Source organism: Melozone crissalis, unplaced genomic scaffold (genome assembly GCF_028551555.1).
Source record: "Melozone crissalis strain CALT ecotype California unplaced genomic scaffold, PUWL_Pcris_2 ptg000036l_1, whole genome shotgun sequence".
In the NCBI taxonomy this organism is placed as follows: Eukaryota; Metazoa; Chordata; class Aves; order Passeriformes; family Passerellidae; genus Melozone; species Melozone crissalis.
In genome coordinates, this window is record NW_026535814.1 from 6054931 (window position 1) to 6072400 (window position 17470).

The following is a 17470-nucleotide window of genomic DNA, read 5'->3' on the forward strand; positions in this document are numbered from 1 at the left end:
CTATTTTGTAATTTTGACATTGAGAATTGAAATGTTTCACCCAGAAAAATCCTGAGAAATAGACTTTTTTAAATGAAGAGGTAGGCAGTACTTCTGTTTCATATACTATTACTATTTATTTCTGCTGTTAGGCCACTTTTTGCAAGTACTGGCCTTAGCATTGAGGAGGAATATAAAATGGATTCTCCTGAGCTTCAGAAAGATCAACACGGCCAAACAAAATGTTTTCTTTGAGTGGAGTGAAAAACAGAGAAATTTGTTTGTTTGCTTATGAGGTCTTGTGTAGCATCTGTAGTGAGTGAATTGACATTCAAACTAAAATCAAAACCACTGACAACAAAAATGTTTCCAGTTTCATAAAACTAAATACAAGTTGAATTTTTCTAACTCACTGATAGAAAGGAGTCTTCAGTTCACTTAAAAGTGTTGGTCTCCCTCAAATTCAGACTGTCGGTGTGGTTCTTGTTTTTGTTAGGAAATCCCACTGAGCTGATCGTTTGAATGACCTTCTGTCATGCAATATGTGGGAACTGGTATGAAAACTTTGTAGATGAGGGACCTCAGCACAATCAACATTTTCTCCTAGAACAGTGTTTTCCAGTTTATCTCTTATGGTTTCAGCAATTCCTGAGCTTGAAACCTGCCCAAAATAACCTCCAGTGATCTGTTGACTCTTATTTTTGACCTTTGTCCCTGAAAACAGTTGAAATGAAGTTACAGTGTTCACTCATGTCTGTTTTTATACTTAATATTTTCTTTTTAAATTTCAGACTGATCAACGAGTCTTTGAGGGACCAGTTGCTAGTTACCATCCAGAAGACTTTCACATACACCCGAACTCAGGCACAGCACCTCTTCATTATCCTCATGGAGTGCATGAAGAAGAAGGAGCTGGTATGTTGAGTTCAATGCATTGTTTTGATCAAGTCTTTTATGTGCCTGTTGGAAGGTATCATAAATCTGATCTCTGTTTTCCAGACTCTAAAGTGATATCATGCTGACCTTTGTTTACTCAATATTTTTGCATTTAAAGTGACTAATGCAACAGATCTGTTCCCTTGTGTAAATTCCTCTACATCTCATCTGACAGCATAGAATGTAGCTAGTAGGATATGGATATTACTATTTTTCAGTCATCCTCAGGCACATCATGACTGCAGTTCTACTTCATGTGACTACAGAAAGCAGAAAAGTCATAATTATGCCTGGGATTGTATTTTAATGACGCTGTAGAGTTGCAGAGGTATCAGGAGGGCTCTTACCTTACTGTGGGGATACATGGCATGAAAGGAAAGCAGCTTCTCTCTGAGGCTCATATACTGCAGTGGCAAGGCTACCCTTGAACACATGTTTGTATTCTCTTGAAGAGTACAAGATCTTTCAGCAGTTTCTTGGAGATCAACAAGGCTGCTTTTGCAGGAATATTTTTGAAGAAAAAGCACATTGAAAAAATTTGCGATTCAAATTTTTATCTGTCACAAACTGACTGGGGATTTCATATGCCACAAACTGACTGGACAGACATGCTCAAATTTTATAACTTAATATGTCTTCTAAGGTTTGGGTTTGATTCACATCAGAGCTTCTGGGAACTCCAGGTTGATGATAATGCTGTAAAGTGAATTTTCTGTAACATTTCTGGTCCACTGATCAGAAAGAGTGATTTTTTTAGGGCTTCAGCATTAATTATTTTGTGGCCATCTCAGTAGCAGTAGTAACAGTAGTAGTAGTAGTGGTAGTAGTAGAAGTAGTAGTAGTAGTAGTAGTAGTAGTAGTAGCAGCAATAGTAGCAATAATAATATATAATTTTAATAATAATAGCACCTACTTGTAAACCACTGTTCTGCATATAGACATAAAAAGCATACCTATAGATAGAAGATAAAAGAAAAGAATGAGGAAGAGAGAGAGGAAGGGAGAGACAAACACAAAGGCAGGAACAAAAATGGAATGACAGATAGAAAGCAAAGGCAGATGTTGAATTATCTAGACTAGGAAAATGCATTTCTTGATTACTCCAGGCATCTAAGTCCAGAAAAGGTTGTCAGGCTTTGAACAAACCCTGCTACTGAGAAATAACTGAAGATTCTGTCCACAGTATTCGCATTAAGATTTTTAGTCCAAGCAAGGCTGTGCATTTGTTACAGGTTTTTTTGCAGATATGCAACATCTGTAACCACTGACATTCTCCACCTACTAATCTTGTGAAGAGTTATTAGTGAGGAGATGGTGTGCCCAAAATTAAGTATTCTGAATTTGAATTTGTAACACTAGCCTAACTATATGTAAATATAATACATTAGAACAGTTGTTTCTGTCTAGTACCTAAGTTGTACTCAGGTAATTCCAACATCAGTATGCTAGGAAGTTTTATGTCTCAGGTGTGGTTGCTAGGCTAATGGTCCTGTAAAACTCACAGCCTCCTGTATGTGTGTAAAAGAAAGGTGGTGCTCGTGGTGCTGAGGGCAGCATAACCAGAGGAAATGGATGAACTTGGGGTTCTGAAGTACTTGCAGGGGTGAATGGTGACTTCAAAGATGTCCTTTGTTCCTGCAAAGCTAGATGCTTCACATTTTCACATCTGTCCCAGATTTTGTCCTTCCTCAAGCTTGACTCTCTGATTTGGTTGTTGACTTAAGGAAAAACTCTGCTTGATGAGCTGACCTTCATTAGTCTGATCAACTCCTGAAAAAATAGAAGGAAGATGCAACAGATTGTCTCAGATTGCTCAGCAGCAGATAGATTGATCTAGCTATTTTCTCTATGTTCGTGGTCAGTGTGCCTGCCTATCTGATTCTGTAGCTGCTGGATTGATAGAGAACAAACTAGACAGTGCAGGAGAGGCTTGTCCTATTTCTGTGTGCCACTAAATAATTGAGTGCAAACAGGGTGCAGCCAGGAGGATTCTTGTAAAGTACATCAATACAGATGAATCACAGATGAGGAGAACGAACATAAAATGCAAGTAACAAATGCAAGGAACAAAAGGTTTTCTTGGAAATAATAAGACCCCCAGCCGGGAGTCACTGTAGAGTTGAAAAATTGGGGTGACATCATAGTGCTCTCGTGAGGATGGGACCCCCCAGCTCTGACCCTAGTGAACAAAGCTGTGCATATTCTCCTTCTCTAAGTCACAACGGAGACTGCACACCGGTCAGGCTTCCTAACCCCGAGCTGATCACTTTTAATAAAGGCATTAAAAGGAGAAAAATTCTCCTGCCCTGTTTATTTCATCAGTTATACAAATCTGATGCAAGTGTTGTAGCTAGGGAAAAAGCATAATCATAGCAAAAATTACCTCTTTTCTCAGATCATGAGATTTTTTCAAGCTCTGACATCTTGGATTTCACTCTTAAAAAATGATCTCTGAATTGTACACCCAGAAAGTAGTAAGAATAAGAATAAGAATAAGAATAAGAATAAGAATAAGAATAAGAATTGTATGTTCCATTTACTTAAGTTTAAATTTTCTGTTGAATTAAAGCTGAAATGAACACAATTAATGATAAAGTGAGGCCCTAGAAGGGGAGTGAGTGATCTAGGTGTGTTAGATTTGCAAGACAGAAGAATTTTAACTTCTCAATTCAATGAATAATTTTTATGAAATTACATACTTATCTGAGTTGACATTACAAGCATCACAGTTTTGTTCAGAAATGTGTTTGGACCAAGGTGCTTAATGTGGGCTAAGGTACAAAAATCTATTTAAAATGAAGTAGACTACGCATGTCTGTGTACATATAGCTGTAGATTACAAGGGTAGGATACTATTTTATAGCTTATTTATGGAGATTGTCTATTGTCATGTTTACATGTAATTCTTTTAAAAGATTCTGCCAAGACCTATTTTATGCTAAAATAAGAGCATGAGGGGTCACCACAGCTAAGTAGTCAGAAAGCAGGTTAGGAGACTTCAAGCCATCTCTGAAAAACACATTGTGTTGGGTAATAGCTCAGAAGTCTGTTTTCAGCTTTCAAAGGAGTATTTACTTCTGTCTCAATAAAAAATTAGTCTTAGTATTTTCCCTTAAAGATAGTAAATCTGGTGTCTGAGTTTTCTGACAAATACAGGCTGCTCTGCTCTTTGGGAGCACTTCATTTTGCAGCTAGGACTGGCATGTTGCTGGAGTGCTTTTTTCATAAATCATTATGTGAATTTCTCAGAAGCCAGAATGCCTTTTCCAGCAAGCTGCATGGGTCTGTCTGTGGAGCCTCATTGGGCAGCCACTGGGAAAGGCCACTTTGTCAAGCCAGAAAGGTCTGTGTCCTTGAAAACAACCAGATCTGTGGCAGTGAGAGATGTTTGTCATAAAGCTAATTATTCCAAAATAGTGTTTTGAGAGTAAATACACCTAATCTTTTATTCATTTAATAGAAAATGGAAATTGTTGTGAATCAGGATAGGTCCCATCTAAACACCTTAGTAATAAAAAATGGCACATTAACTCCAGCAGTAATGTGCCACCTGCTGGTTAAATTTGTTTTCTTATTACTACCATGGCCATTTTCCACTTAATTTGTTTCCTTGAATAGTTGAAGTTTCAGTGACTACGTTAAGCAAACTGATAGCATCATTGCCTTCTAGTGCATTACAAGGAGGAATTGCAGAATAAGGAGAGTGTGGTCGGTGGGCATAGGATTGTGTGCATGCATTCATTCATGGAACACATTTCCACCAAGAGGCAAGAGATCCAATTTGATTAATTTCCCACTAAAAGAAAAAAAATAAAATCCCGTCTCTAGCTCACAGCAGCAAGTAATAGATATTTTCCTCTTGCCTCTAGTGTTCCCTGTTGTTCCTGTACCACAGTGTATGGTTGCTGTGGCAATCATGATGGCTGCACAGGGACAGTGCAAACCTCATTTCAGCTTTGTGCTGCTGATGGGTATGGCAGTAGGTAGTTCCAGATGACTGAGTGTGCAACTTGCAGTTCTGGTGCTGTCAGATTGAAACAAAGGAGGTGTCATGCTGTAGTAACTGAGCACATTGCGCTGAGATCCAGACTACCTGCATCATGCAGGTGCTTGCTATTTATTGTGCTTTTATGTCAAACAGAGGTGGATCCCCATTTTCCCAAAATACACAGTGCATGAGAAAGTTGCCTTGCATGGCCAGTATTCAAATGCCAATATTGCCACACTTTTGTAGGGCTTTGACTCTTCTTAATTACTTACACAAAGTACTGGGAAGCTGTTGAGTCATTGTTGAAAAAAGTTGTTTGATTTACTCTGAGCAGTGCATGGGAGAAAAAAAAAAAACAAGATTCTTGGGAAGCTCAATATCAAACTTTTACTTGCAAACTTTAGAACTTTTAAGGTAGAATAAGATACTTGGTTAATTTTAAAATGTAGCAGTTTTGGTTAGAAATTCAACAGTATAAAAGCATAAAAATTAACACTTAAGAAAATGTATAAAGGAAAAGAAAGAAAAAGAGAGGATAAGACTAGAAAGGTGTGTATTCACCGCCTGTGGGTCCAAAGATGAGACCTGATTGTTGCAATTTCTGTGTCTGTTGGTTGAAGTGATGTTCGCAGTCTCGATCCATTGGGGCTGGGGGAAGGCCATGCAGCACAAAGTCCAGCGGGTTGATGCTACACTCGGGCTCCGTGGGAATGCCCTACTCCTCTGCTGGAGTAGGGAGTTTTACACAGTAATGCAATACTGTGGATCATGGGACACAACAACGTTACAGCTGCCTCTTAATTCAGTGTAGTAGAGTCAATTATCAGAAAGGATGAGTACCTTCAGGCTATGTGGGAAGCTGAGCCACCTGTGGAAGGACATTGGCATGATAAAAAGCACTATCCCGCCTCGCAGGATTTGCCTCCTTTCAGCCTCTTCCCTTATCTTGTTCACCACTCAGCTGTAGTGTCCAGAGTTAGGTGTGCACCCTCTTTGCAGTTACTTGGAGCATCATCGTCAGCAAAGCATCCTCAGCTTTTGCAAATGGTTGTTTGAGTCATCAACATTCCAGCATCTCACAGTGATTTGCAGTTTCTTCTCTGCATGGACTACCAATAAGGCTTTACTGATCCTTGATGGCTTCAGATCTGCATGACTGAAAAGGCTACTGTAGCAAACCTCTCCGTGTTTCTGGAAGAGTTTATACAGGGAAGAGTTTGACTTGATCATATACTAGCTGCAAAAAACGTTGTGCCTTTCAGCTGGATGTGCAAGCTCAGCGAATTCACATGCTAATTAAATGCTGGCTGCAACAGTTTATTAGTATACACTTTGATCTGAATTAAATATTAGGTAAATCAGATGGACTTTTAAGAATTTACTGGCATATTGTCGCATCGTTTCTTTGGCCCTTCCCAGAGGTTAGAAGTTCATTTAGGTCTGTTTTTTTTAAGAAATTTTTCTTCAGAAACAATAAAATTATTTCAGCTAATGTTTTTTATTACTCACGTCATTCTTTTCTCTTAGAGAGGAACTTGAAGAGGGTTTGGTGTCTTCTCAAACAGTAAAAGTCAACTGTAGCTCTTGCAGCATAGCTGCCATGAACAGCATATAATTTGGCAACAGGCATTTGGAGCAGGAAAGCATCATGTAACTGCTGGCCTGCTGGTTGCTAAAACAGCTCTCATTTCTGCCATGGAAACACTCTGTGAGATTTACAGCATAAAGTGGAATGCAGTTTGTCCTCTGTGTCCAAACTGATGTGCCAATCCACTTCAGGAATGACTGTGACACTCTAGTAATTTTGGAGAAGGTCAAACCTCCCTATCCAGCCCATACAAATCAATAGGATTAATCTAGTACTTAGGTTCTACCTCTGTAAGTGTTAAGATAATGAGTAGTGGTTTTTAATTCTGCAAACCCCACCTGATTCTTTTTTGGTAAAGAACCAAGACCATATTTTTTGCTTTCAGCTGCCAAAAACCCAGATGAAACTAGCTGAAGCTAACTTAGCTAGTCATTGACTCCACAGAGAGCAAAAATTTAATGCTAGGAGTAGGGGTTTTTTTCCATTTCAGTAACTCAGAGAACAACTTTCACAAAAAAAGAACTATATTTAAAAGAGAAAAAAAAAAACCCACAAAAAAACCCAAAACAACCCAAAAAGCCCCAAATGAAAAAAAAAAAAAACAAAAAACAAAGGCAGCTGTTGTACTACACTGAACCCTGGAAAAGCGTTTGATCATACCATCTGCTTCCCAGCTACTGTCAGATGAGGCAGGGCATCTGCTAATAGAAACTACAAAAACGTCAGACCTACCACAGAAGCAGAAGTGTACAATTTATTGGGTCCATCCTAAACTTCTGCTGCACCATCCTCACATCTGGAACATGTCTGCAAAGACCAGTATTCCTTTTGTGGCTTATATTCAGTAAGCAAACATTTTCTGTTTTATTTGGTGCATACAGTGAAGTCATCTGATAGATACCATAGAAACTTACTACCAATCTCTTTACTTCCTATCTTCCTACATATTTTGTGGTTAAAATTGCAGCTACAGAAATAAAATTTAGAATGTTTCTTTTCTCTCTAAAAATGTGAGCTTCTGAAAATATCCATGACCCCATTTACACTATCAACAGGGATACTGGGAAATACACACTGAATTGTTATACAGCTCTGTAAATTTTCTGGATAAGGAAATTGAAGGCAAAGCAGTACTTGGTGGCACAGCAAAATTCCATGTTAGATAATATAAACCAGTTTTTGCAGTCGGGGAATTGGAAGGGTTCCATGCAGTTTATATATTCCATGATAACGCTCAGAAACCTTTATTTCTGCCAGGATCTGTTGTGTCTGGGAAATCATAATTTCTTTTATCTTTCTTAGAAAATAAAATTATCCTTTCTGTGGCTTCACATGGGGCACAGAAACTCATTCATTAGTGCTATAATTTCTCAGCCAGAGATGAGGAGCTCACTGTATGAGATGCAGGGTTTCTGTAGATAAAGCAGGAACTGCAAATTTACCGTCCTGCAGGAATATCTCTCACTATGTAAACTGCCTTTTCCAGGTATTGCCTGTTAAGTCTCACCAGCAAATCAGCTAAGAAACGAATGGCTTGTGGCTGTTTTTGTTGCTTGGTCTCTGCGTGTTGTCATGACACTGTCACCCTCAGTACAGAATAGCCATGTCTGCATCATCCATAGCAAAGCATCCGGGCATCCACGTCTCATCAGACTGTTTGAAAACTGTTGCAAAGGAAAAGTAGAAACTGAAGTTTAACATGGAGCAACAGTCCCCAGCATCAATATTGTTGCCACCCAATCAACTCACAAAACTTCCTTCTAAGGTCAGCATTTTCAGTTCAGAAGACATATGAGTGCATGTAAGACTTGCAGGCAATATTTTTGTGGCCATGACTTGCATTACACAAATTTTTCAGGATATACATCAATGGGAATAACCAAACTGAATTCTTGTTTTCTTAGAGTAACAGAATATCCGTCTCAGTGATGAACTTTCTCCATAACTTGTAACTTTTATGTTTCAGAAGAATATCTGTTATGTCAGTGCCTTGCCATTACCTCCAAGAACTCTCTCTATAGTAGAAGAGTTGCAGGAAGTGAGCTACATTACACTTCCACATTTCTGGTCTGAAACAGGGTAATGGCAGACCTTGGATTATATGAATGTGTGAATGAAGATGTCTATCTCAGCAGTTAAAACAATTACTCTCTTTTGCCTGATCCTAACAAGTTTATGCTAAGTCTACATGAAATCACATCTCTGCTTAAGTTCACAGTCTGTGATGTGCACAGCCCAGAGTTTTACAGGACAGTGTCTGGCTTGTATTAGCCTGCTTATATATTTTGTGATCTACAATTTATATTTACTCATCAATCTACAACTTTAATCACAGGGACTGTTAATTCAGGCAGTGAAATGTCCTAATGTACCAGTGTGAAACCTGTTTTGTAGGGGAAAAGAAACAGGATTACTACCAAAACATTTTTGGTCATTTATTCCACTGGAAAATATACATATTCTATTCCAAAATCTTGATAGTTCTGTAAGACTTAAACAGAATGTGTGCATCTTTTTTTCTTTTTTTTTTAATGGGGCAGAGCTGTGAGATTTACATAATCTGTTCTCTGTCATTAAGGCTGTCTCAGGTGCCCAGTCTGGAAGGAAAGGTACCAGGTGCAGGGAAAGACAAACATTTACAATAACTTACATCAATTGATGGCTCAATTGCAGAATTGCTGGCTTTCTTATAAGCACTGATTGTGTTGCTTGTTCCCTGCTTTTTACTAGACATTGAGTCTATGAAAAATCAAATTAAAACATGAACTGTTGCAGTGCTCACACAATGAAGGAGAGGTAAAATTTTTGAAATTTTTCAACCAACATTCAAACTTCTCCCCTCATATTTCCTCATTTGGAATTCTCTTTCATATTCCTCAAAATAACAAACTACTAAAGTTATGTTTTCCCTAAACACAATTCCCTCTAATCTTTCTGTCCCTGAATTTTCTCTTACTTGGCCATCCCTCTTCTTCTGCAGTATGACCCATTGATTCACCTGCTCACTTTGATCTTTGAAATTCCTCCTCTTCAAACAGTTTTTCCCCTGTGTTAAAAAGTATTATTCCATCCAAGAAAAAGGGAAATGCTTTCCCATCTTACCTGAACGATTTTGACAATTTGCATAACTGACCTTCTTTAATGTTTTGTTTTATCAAACTCTCATTTTTATTTTCAGGGTGATTTTCTGCTGAAATATTTAAGTAGGCCTGGCCTAGCTAACTTATGAGTATCAACATGTACTCTGGAAGCAATTGCCTGTTTAGCCAAACCAAACTGTGTTCTAAAAGAGGAGACTTTCAGGTTGCACTCACAATTGCATCTGTGTTCTTTTTAGAAAAGGGAGAGGTTTTATTCTTACTTATATAATTGAGGTGCATAACAAAAGTTTGTGTGTCAGAGGTGATATTTATATTTCAGAGGTGAAATTTAAAGACACTAAAAGATCTTCTGGAGGTAACTAAAAAAGATCACTTCAAATATATTTTAAATCACCATATAGTTTCTCCTGATGTCATAATGAAATGACGATAAGAAAAAAATTACATCTCTAAAAGCATGAATAATTTGCAGCATTCTTCGAGTGCTAAGTTTGTAAAGTGAGCACACTTGGTGCTTTCTTTGCTCTCATCACTGCTGTCCTGATTTTTTTCCTTCATCTTCAGCTATCCATTATCTAGTCAGCAGGTACAGTGAATTTGAGGTTTAAAAAATTATTTTTCTCCTTCATCTCTTGTCTCCTTCATGACACAGGGTAAAACATCTTTCTGTACAATTATGCATATCAGTCTCCCTCTCCAAACAAATACATGCTAAAAATCTGACCATATTTCAGCTCTCCATACTCTGAAGTGGTCAAGGTTTACCATACTGTAAAAAAAAAAAATTTCACATGTTACAAAATAAATATAAATGCAGACTTGTGCTACATAGCTATTCCAATTTAATCCTGGCACCTTACAATTGCCTCAAACAGAATAAGATCTTCCATTTCTGTGGAATTTTCAGAATAAATCTTAGGGGGTGAAAAGTTCTGTGTTAGGAGGGAAAGACTTATTTTTTGGCTAGTAAAGGCATGAAAAGAGGAACTGAATATGCTGGTACTTTGAAAGAATATTTTTGATCTGTCATTCATTTTACCAGACACTGCTTTAGACTATTTCAGAACAGTTTTTACACTCATTACCATCCTATGGCCCAGGAAATTTACAGTTGATGATTATTATCTGTTGCTCTTGCTTCTCATTCTAGGAGTAAAATCAACTTTGCTCATGTGCAGTACAAACTTGTACATACTGTCCAATGCATAGCAGCTCATATTGATGAAAGCTAATCATTTATATGTTCACCTAGGCCGGAATATGGCAAGCTGTGGCACAGTTATGATGGCTTAGGGAGCATTCTTTAAAGCAAAACAAAATTTTGTGTTTTACTACTTGCTAATCTGGACGTTGGTTTTCCAGACACAGTCTGGAAAGTCTGTTTGATATTCACTGCTCTCAAGTAAAATGCTGTCACCTGACTTTGCCTTTAGGAGCTCAATGCAATATCAGCATGAAGGCATAAAAAATTAAAAAATGAATGAAACACATAAGACTAAGCTGACCCTGCTGAGCCAGATACTATGTACAAGAAAAGAAAAGGAAAGAAAAAGTAATCTGTCAAACAAGGATTTAACAGATTATAAACAGAGCAAAGCAGTTTTAAAATAAGTGCTTTTGGTAGAGTCCAAGGTCAGATAATACTTTCCTTCTACTTCCCCCCAACACCTCTCCAGCCTTCTCCCACCTTGCTTTCTATCCAGCTGCTGTTCTTTACTCCATCTTCTTGGTTTTTACTTGCTTTCTACCTACCCTGCCTGAAAATTAGGTTTCTGCCCTGCTGGACTGTAATTATTGCTGGCAACCTTCACAGTGTGCTGTAATCCTGCTTGCAAAGGCTCAGTTTTGGCTCAGTGATTTCCAGCCACGTTTTCCTAGGCAGAATGAGGATGCAGTTAGTTTATTTTCCTGGAAGTTAATCCTGTTCACATTAAAGTACTTCAGTAAAATCTGCAATGAGGTAGAACCTCCCCAGCTTTTTGTCGCTGGGTTTGTTTGTTTGTTTGTTTGTTTGTGGTTTGTTGGTTTGTGGTCTGTTGATTTGTGGGGGGACACTTAGTGGGGGGGGCAGGGGAGCATGTGTTTCTTCCTTAAGGGCAAATCTCTTGCATTTGCTCAGGCAGGTTTTGTGGAGGGAAATGAGAAGTAGTTTCTTTTGGCAAAAGTTTGACTGTCAGGTTCCAAGCACCTCCACCTGGATGGAGTCCAGCTGCTCCAGCTTTGAAACTATCTGCTACTGCATTTTGCAAGGAGATCACTATGGGCACACCAAAAGAATTCAAGACATTTAGCAAGGATCCTGTTGCCTATCAACTGCTTTGCAGCTTTTTGGGAAACCTCTGCTGATGATTCATTTGCCTGTTTCACGTATGCCTTTCTGAAGATCTGTCTTTTCAGTGCAGTGCAATAAAATTTTGGTTTTGTAAGGAATGGTACAATTCCTTTTGAAAGGAATACGGCTACTCCTGTATTTGAAATGAAAAAAAGAAAAATACTTTTTCTAAAAAAATGTTTTCTGTTGAAAATCACAGTTTCTCACTGAGATGACTCAGAAAATTACCTGAAAAGGCTGTTTCAAGCCTATAAATAGTGTGAAGGCTGCAGAAAGAAAGGAGGAAATAGGAAAAAGACCATCCCCAAATTACCTGATGGGGTGGCAGAGGAGCAGGAAAAAAATGTAATTTTAAAATAATTGAGTTTAACACCAACGATTGAAAATACCAGCTACACAGAGGTAATAATCTGGACCCAAATCACTATGGGAAAAAAGGAGTACTTGATTTTAGGGTTTCTTTTCTTCTTTGGATGTAAATTGGTTTTTGGCTCAAAAGAATAGTGGGGTGTGGAGGGGTGGGATAAATGGTAAATGGAAACAGCAAGGTAGGGTAAATTGTAGTTCTACTTTCTAACACTCTTTCATTATGTTCCTATGAGAAATAGGAAATGTTTTCATAGATACAATGTGAAACAGAGCAGCACAGACAAAATTTCTTTTAAAACTAATCTTCCCTTTTGCGCAGCAATACAGAGGACTGTCTAGTGGTAGTTTGACTAAATCTGGAACTCTTACCTACTGATTTCCTTTTGGTACGTGAGCAAGTCCTTGGCATATATTACTTTTAAATAGAGGGGATTTATTACTTTGTAGTGAAATGTCCTGGATTCCATATGCACACCTTCCTAGGTTGTTCTTCCTTCTGTATTTTTTTCTTCTAAAGTTGTCCAGAGGGTAAAACTCAACAGGCTTAAAGGGTCTGCAGTAGACAGGTGCTCTTAGGCACTGTCTCTTCTCTGAAAGAAGAAAGGCTTTTCTTTTTCTTAGCAATGAGCTATTAAATGGGTTTCTAAGGCTTTAATTTTCTGTTATTTTGGCATCTACCATGGTGGAAGACACTCATCCAGAAAGAGGTAGCTGGGAATAGAGCTTACTGACTGAGATATTTTCCTTTAGCACAGCATGTTTTGTAGTGCAGAAGCATCTGTATCCCATTTTAACAGGGTCCAGCCAATGTCCCCAGTGTGTTCCTTATCAGTTCTCTGCAGAGATTCACCCACCAATGTACTTGTAAGTTGCATTGGCAGGTTGTGGCATACATTAATGACTCTTGGAGTTGACCACATTGGAAACCTAAAATTGTTACCTGTGAACTCAGGGGAAAGAAGACACCAGAACAAGAGGTCTCCAGCAAAACAGATGGGTTTTTTTAAGACCTAAAGATATTGGACATTTCTAAATGCAAATTCTGCATAAGTACTTTAGGACGTGTCTGCATTTCCTCTTGCCTCTGACTACAGAAATTAAAGGCTGCTACAAGTATTTTAAACCTTCCATGCCTGCAGAAAAATGTCTTTTATCAACCCATCAATATCTGGCACCAGGTAAAAAATCTCTCAGTGTCAAGCAATAACAGTGAGAGGTGTCTATACTGAAGGAGAGGTGGATGCCACCCAGCCAGCTGCTGTGGATGGATAGCTGAAACAGCCTTGTGTCTGCAGATATCTATAGTGTAAAGTGGTTGATGTGTTATCAGATTTTCTGCTATGTTCTGCTTTTCAGCCCAGGCTCCAGTCAGAGTGTTTATTTGGAGCTGGTTCTGTGTTCTCACTGACAGCCTCACACAATAGGGTTACCCTCAGTTATTCCTTCTTACTGAGTATCTGCCTGGACAAAAGTTCAGTTGCCTTAAACAGGAGGAGTGCCTCTGCCACAGAGAGCAAGCAGCTATGGATTATGACAGTAAATCTAAACCATAAGAAGAGGCTGGACATGTTTGTTTACTGCCTCTGTGAATGCAGAAAATACAGAAATCCACAGTGCCAGCTGAGTCTTTGAGGTCCTAAACACACAGCATTTTGAAATTAAGTTAGCATTTGGTTGAGAGCCAGCTGAACATGAGCCAGCAGTTTGCCTAGGTGGCCAATAAGGTCAGTGGCATCCTGGCTTATATGAGCAGCAGTGTGGCCAGTAGGACCAGGGCAGTGACCGTCCCCCTGTGCTCAGCCTGAGGTGAGAGTCACTCCCTGAGGCCTCACCTCGAGCCCTGTGTTTGGTTTTGGGTCAGAGTTGTGTTAGGGGAGGTTCAGGCTGAATATTAGAAGAAAGTTCTTCACTGAGAGAGTGTTTGGGCACTGGAACAGGCTCCCCAGGAAAGGGGTCCCAGTACTAAACCTGACAGAGTTCAAGGAGCATTTGGACAATACCCTCAGGTACATGGGTTGACTCTTGGGGCATCCTGTGCAGGGCCAGGAGTTGGACTCAATGATCCTTGTGGATCCCTTCCAACTCAGGACATTCTGTATTTCTGTGATAATGTGAGGTGCTGAGTCATGTCCAGACAAAGGCAGCAGAGCTGGGGAAGGGTCTGGAACACAAATCTAATCAGGACCAGCTGGGGGAGCTGAAGGTGTTTAGCCTGGCACAAAGGAGCCTTATCACTCTCTAGAACTCCCTAAAAGTTGGTTGTGGTGAGTCAGGGATCAGTTTCTTCTCCCAGATGGGAGATGCAGGTTTGGATTGGATATTAGGAAACAAATCTTCACTGAAAAGCTTGTCAAACCAGGAAAATGGTTGAGTCACCATTACTGGAGGTATTTAAAAGATGAGTTGATGTAGCACATGGTTTACCAGTGGACTTGACAGTGCTGTGTTAACAGTTTAACTGGATGATCTTAGACATCTTTTCCAAACTAAAAATCCTATGATTATGTGACTGTATGAAGTATCATATTTTTCCTTGATTCTGTATGAAATTCTAGTTCAATATCAGACATGACCCCAAAATTATAATTCTAATGTCAGGTCTGAGCAATCTTTCAGTTTCCATCTTTTTTTTCCCCAATTATTTGTCTTCTCTGTTTTGCTACTTGAATTATGCTAGGCCTCTTAAAAAATAATAAAGCAATAGTTGATGTGGAAGAACAGCCTTTTTATTCTGATGTAACTAATTTACATATTTCCATTTTATTTTTAATACAGCAACACTTCATTCTTCTAATGGGTTTATTTTTCTGATGCATGCAGAGAAGAGGGTTGAACAAGAAATTGGAAGTTTAAGGTTATATGTGGTCCAATGTCAGAAAAGTACTTTCTTTAATTTTCCTGTGGTGATAAGCTGTTCAGCGCTTGCAATTTATATGATTACTTTTTATTAAGTTGGGAGTTCATCAATCATGTGTTTAGCTTGAGATGTTGTTTGTTCCTCCTCCAAGCTGTGTTATCCATTCTATTCAGTCCCCAATGTGCAGACTGCTTCTCCTGACGCCTGAAGACAGAGAAGGACATTTTGCCATTTCGTGCTCCAAGTTTGTCATTTGTGGCAAGGGAAGCCCATCATAACCATGTAGAGCAGAGGGTCTGGTCTCATCAGCTCACGTACTGACTGTGTTTTGAGATGAGACATACATAGAAATGTGTATTTCTATTCACATTACGTGTGGGCAGAGTGCCTGCATTGCTAGGAAAGCTTCATTGCCAGACATCGTGGAAATAGAAAAAAAAAATGGAAAATTATAATGAAACATTTTTTTACAAGAATGTGATCAAACCCAGGATCAAATCCAGGGTCCTAGAAAGGTGGTTCATGTTTCATGCTTGTCAGTGTTTAAGAGTCATTTAGACAATGCCCTTAGTACCATGCTTTAACTTTTGGCCAGCTCTGCATCAGGCAGTTGGACTAGATCATTGTTGAGGGTCCTTTCCAACTGAAATAATCTATTCTGTTACTATTCTATTCCTATTCCAATTCTGTCCTATTCTATTCCATTCTGAAGTTGTGATCTGGGGATAGATATCAAGTCGTTTGCCAGAAACATCTGCATATTCCAGAGAGAGAAAACACTTCATTAAAGTATCATTTATGCTTTGTATCAAGAGCACTGTGAAGGATCAAATCAAGTCTAACTTGGAAATAGTGTACTTTAGCTGAGGAGATTGCCTAACACAAGTAATGTCTTACATCTCCCAACTCAATTGACTAATTGAGCTAAGCTAGTTTCCTATTCCTTTATCCAGTTTGTTTTTTAGCCTCTAAGATGCTGTTCTACTGTCACTGCTACCAAAGCCTCTGAAACTCTAGGATCAAATGAAGGCAGAATAGGTGCTAAAGGAGGGCTGCGCTGGATTTCCTGGGATACACTCTACAGCACTTTTCAGCTGTCAGACTGGAGCTTATCACTGAAGTTTTGCCTTGTCCTTCAGACCTTGTATCTCTCCTTCTCCTGTGACAGTAGACAGTACTTGGTGCCCTGACGTTCGCTCAATATCAGATGCTGCTGCAGTTCAGTGCTGTATGAGTAGGAATCTAGGAACACAGAAACAACAGATGTTGCTCAATATGAATATAAAAAATGCTTATGTAATTCCTAATTAAAAGTGTCACTTATTCTAAAAAAAAAAGGAATTGAGGCAGCCCATACCAGCAAAAGAAAAAACAGACAAGTGCTCAGATCAAAATGATGGCATAGTTTTCATGAGTAAAGGAAAGGCACAAGCTAAAAGCTGCAATCTGTGTTGCTTGATAAGAAGCAGAGATTCAAAAAAAGATATTGCTATGGCAACAAAAGGAGCAAGGGGATTTACACTTCTGTATGTTTCAGGGCAGTCTTAACCAAGAGTGACTCTGGCAAGAAGGAACAGCTGCACGTTCATTCTTGTAATTCATGGGTTGTGAATCTCACCTCACTACCTCAGAGCCTGTAACTTAGAGCTATAGGTCATTGACCATACATGTCTGAAGATGTTCCCAGACCTATTAGAAGCATAATTCTTAGATTATTTATCAAAGGCTTTCCTGTGTAGAATCTCAAGGTTGAATAGGTTTCTAATATCACTTGAAAATATTTATTCTATTCCATATGCTATCAATTAGGTCGACACTCATAGGACACCTAAATCTTTCTTGCAATCTGTTGAGAACATTAAGTCTAATGTCACTCTAATACAGGAACATTCCTTCATCTCTAGTTTCACCCTGTAAGTTTCACTGAGTGCTTTTTTTCCATATGAAGATTAATACAATTTCTATCTTACCAAATTTTATGTCACAAAATATACTGTGTGTTAATCCAATTTAATTAGCTTCTCATAAAGCAAATAAAGTAAGATTATCTCATAGACATCAGGACATTTTAAGATTCAAATCATACTTCCCTAATTTAAGTTGCTTTTTTTTTAATTACCCTCATTTCAATAATGGTATTGTCTATTAATATTGCAGATCACAGTTTTTCGAATGGGATCAGAAGGACACCAGGATATTGATTTAGCTATCCTGACAGCACTACTAAAAGGTAACAGAGTTGAGTGAATCTATATCAATCCATTTTGTGTCTCTGGTGTCCTGAAACCTGCATTTATTGACATATCTATCAAGATGATAA

At 38.6% G+C, this 17470-nt stretch overlaps 1 protein-coding gene across 3 annotated transcripts in view; it reads left to right on the plus strand.

Annotated features, from left to right (window-relative positions):
• The window catches only part of TRPM3 (transient receptor potential cation channel subfamily M member 3), a 383001-nt gene that overhangs the window by 295130 nt on the left and 70401 nt on the right, over positions 1 to 17470 (plus strand). For all 3 annotated transcript variants that reach the window (XM_054283455.1, XM_054283456.1, XM_054283457.1), the window contains exons 8-9: positions 771 to 894; positions 17308 to 17380. In XM_054283455.1, the coding sequence (XP_054139430.1) occupies positions 771 to 894; positions 17308 to 17380 (197 nt within the window). The remainder of the gene's footprint in view (positions 1 to 770; positions 895 to 17307; positions 17381 to 17470) is intronic.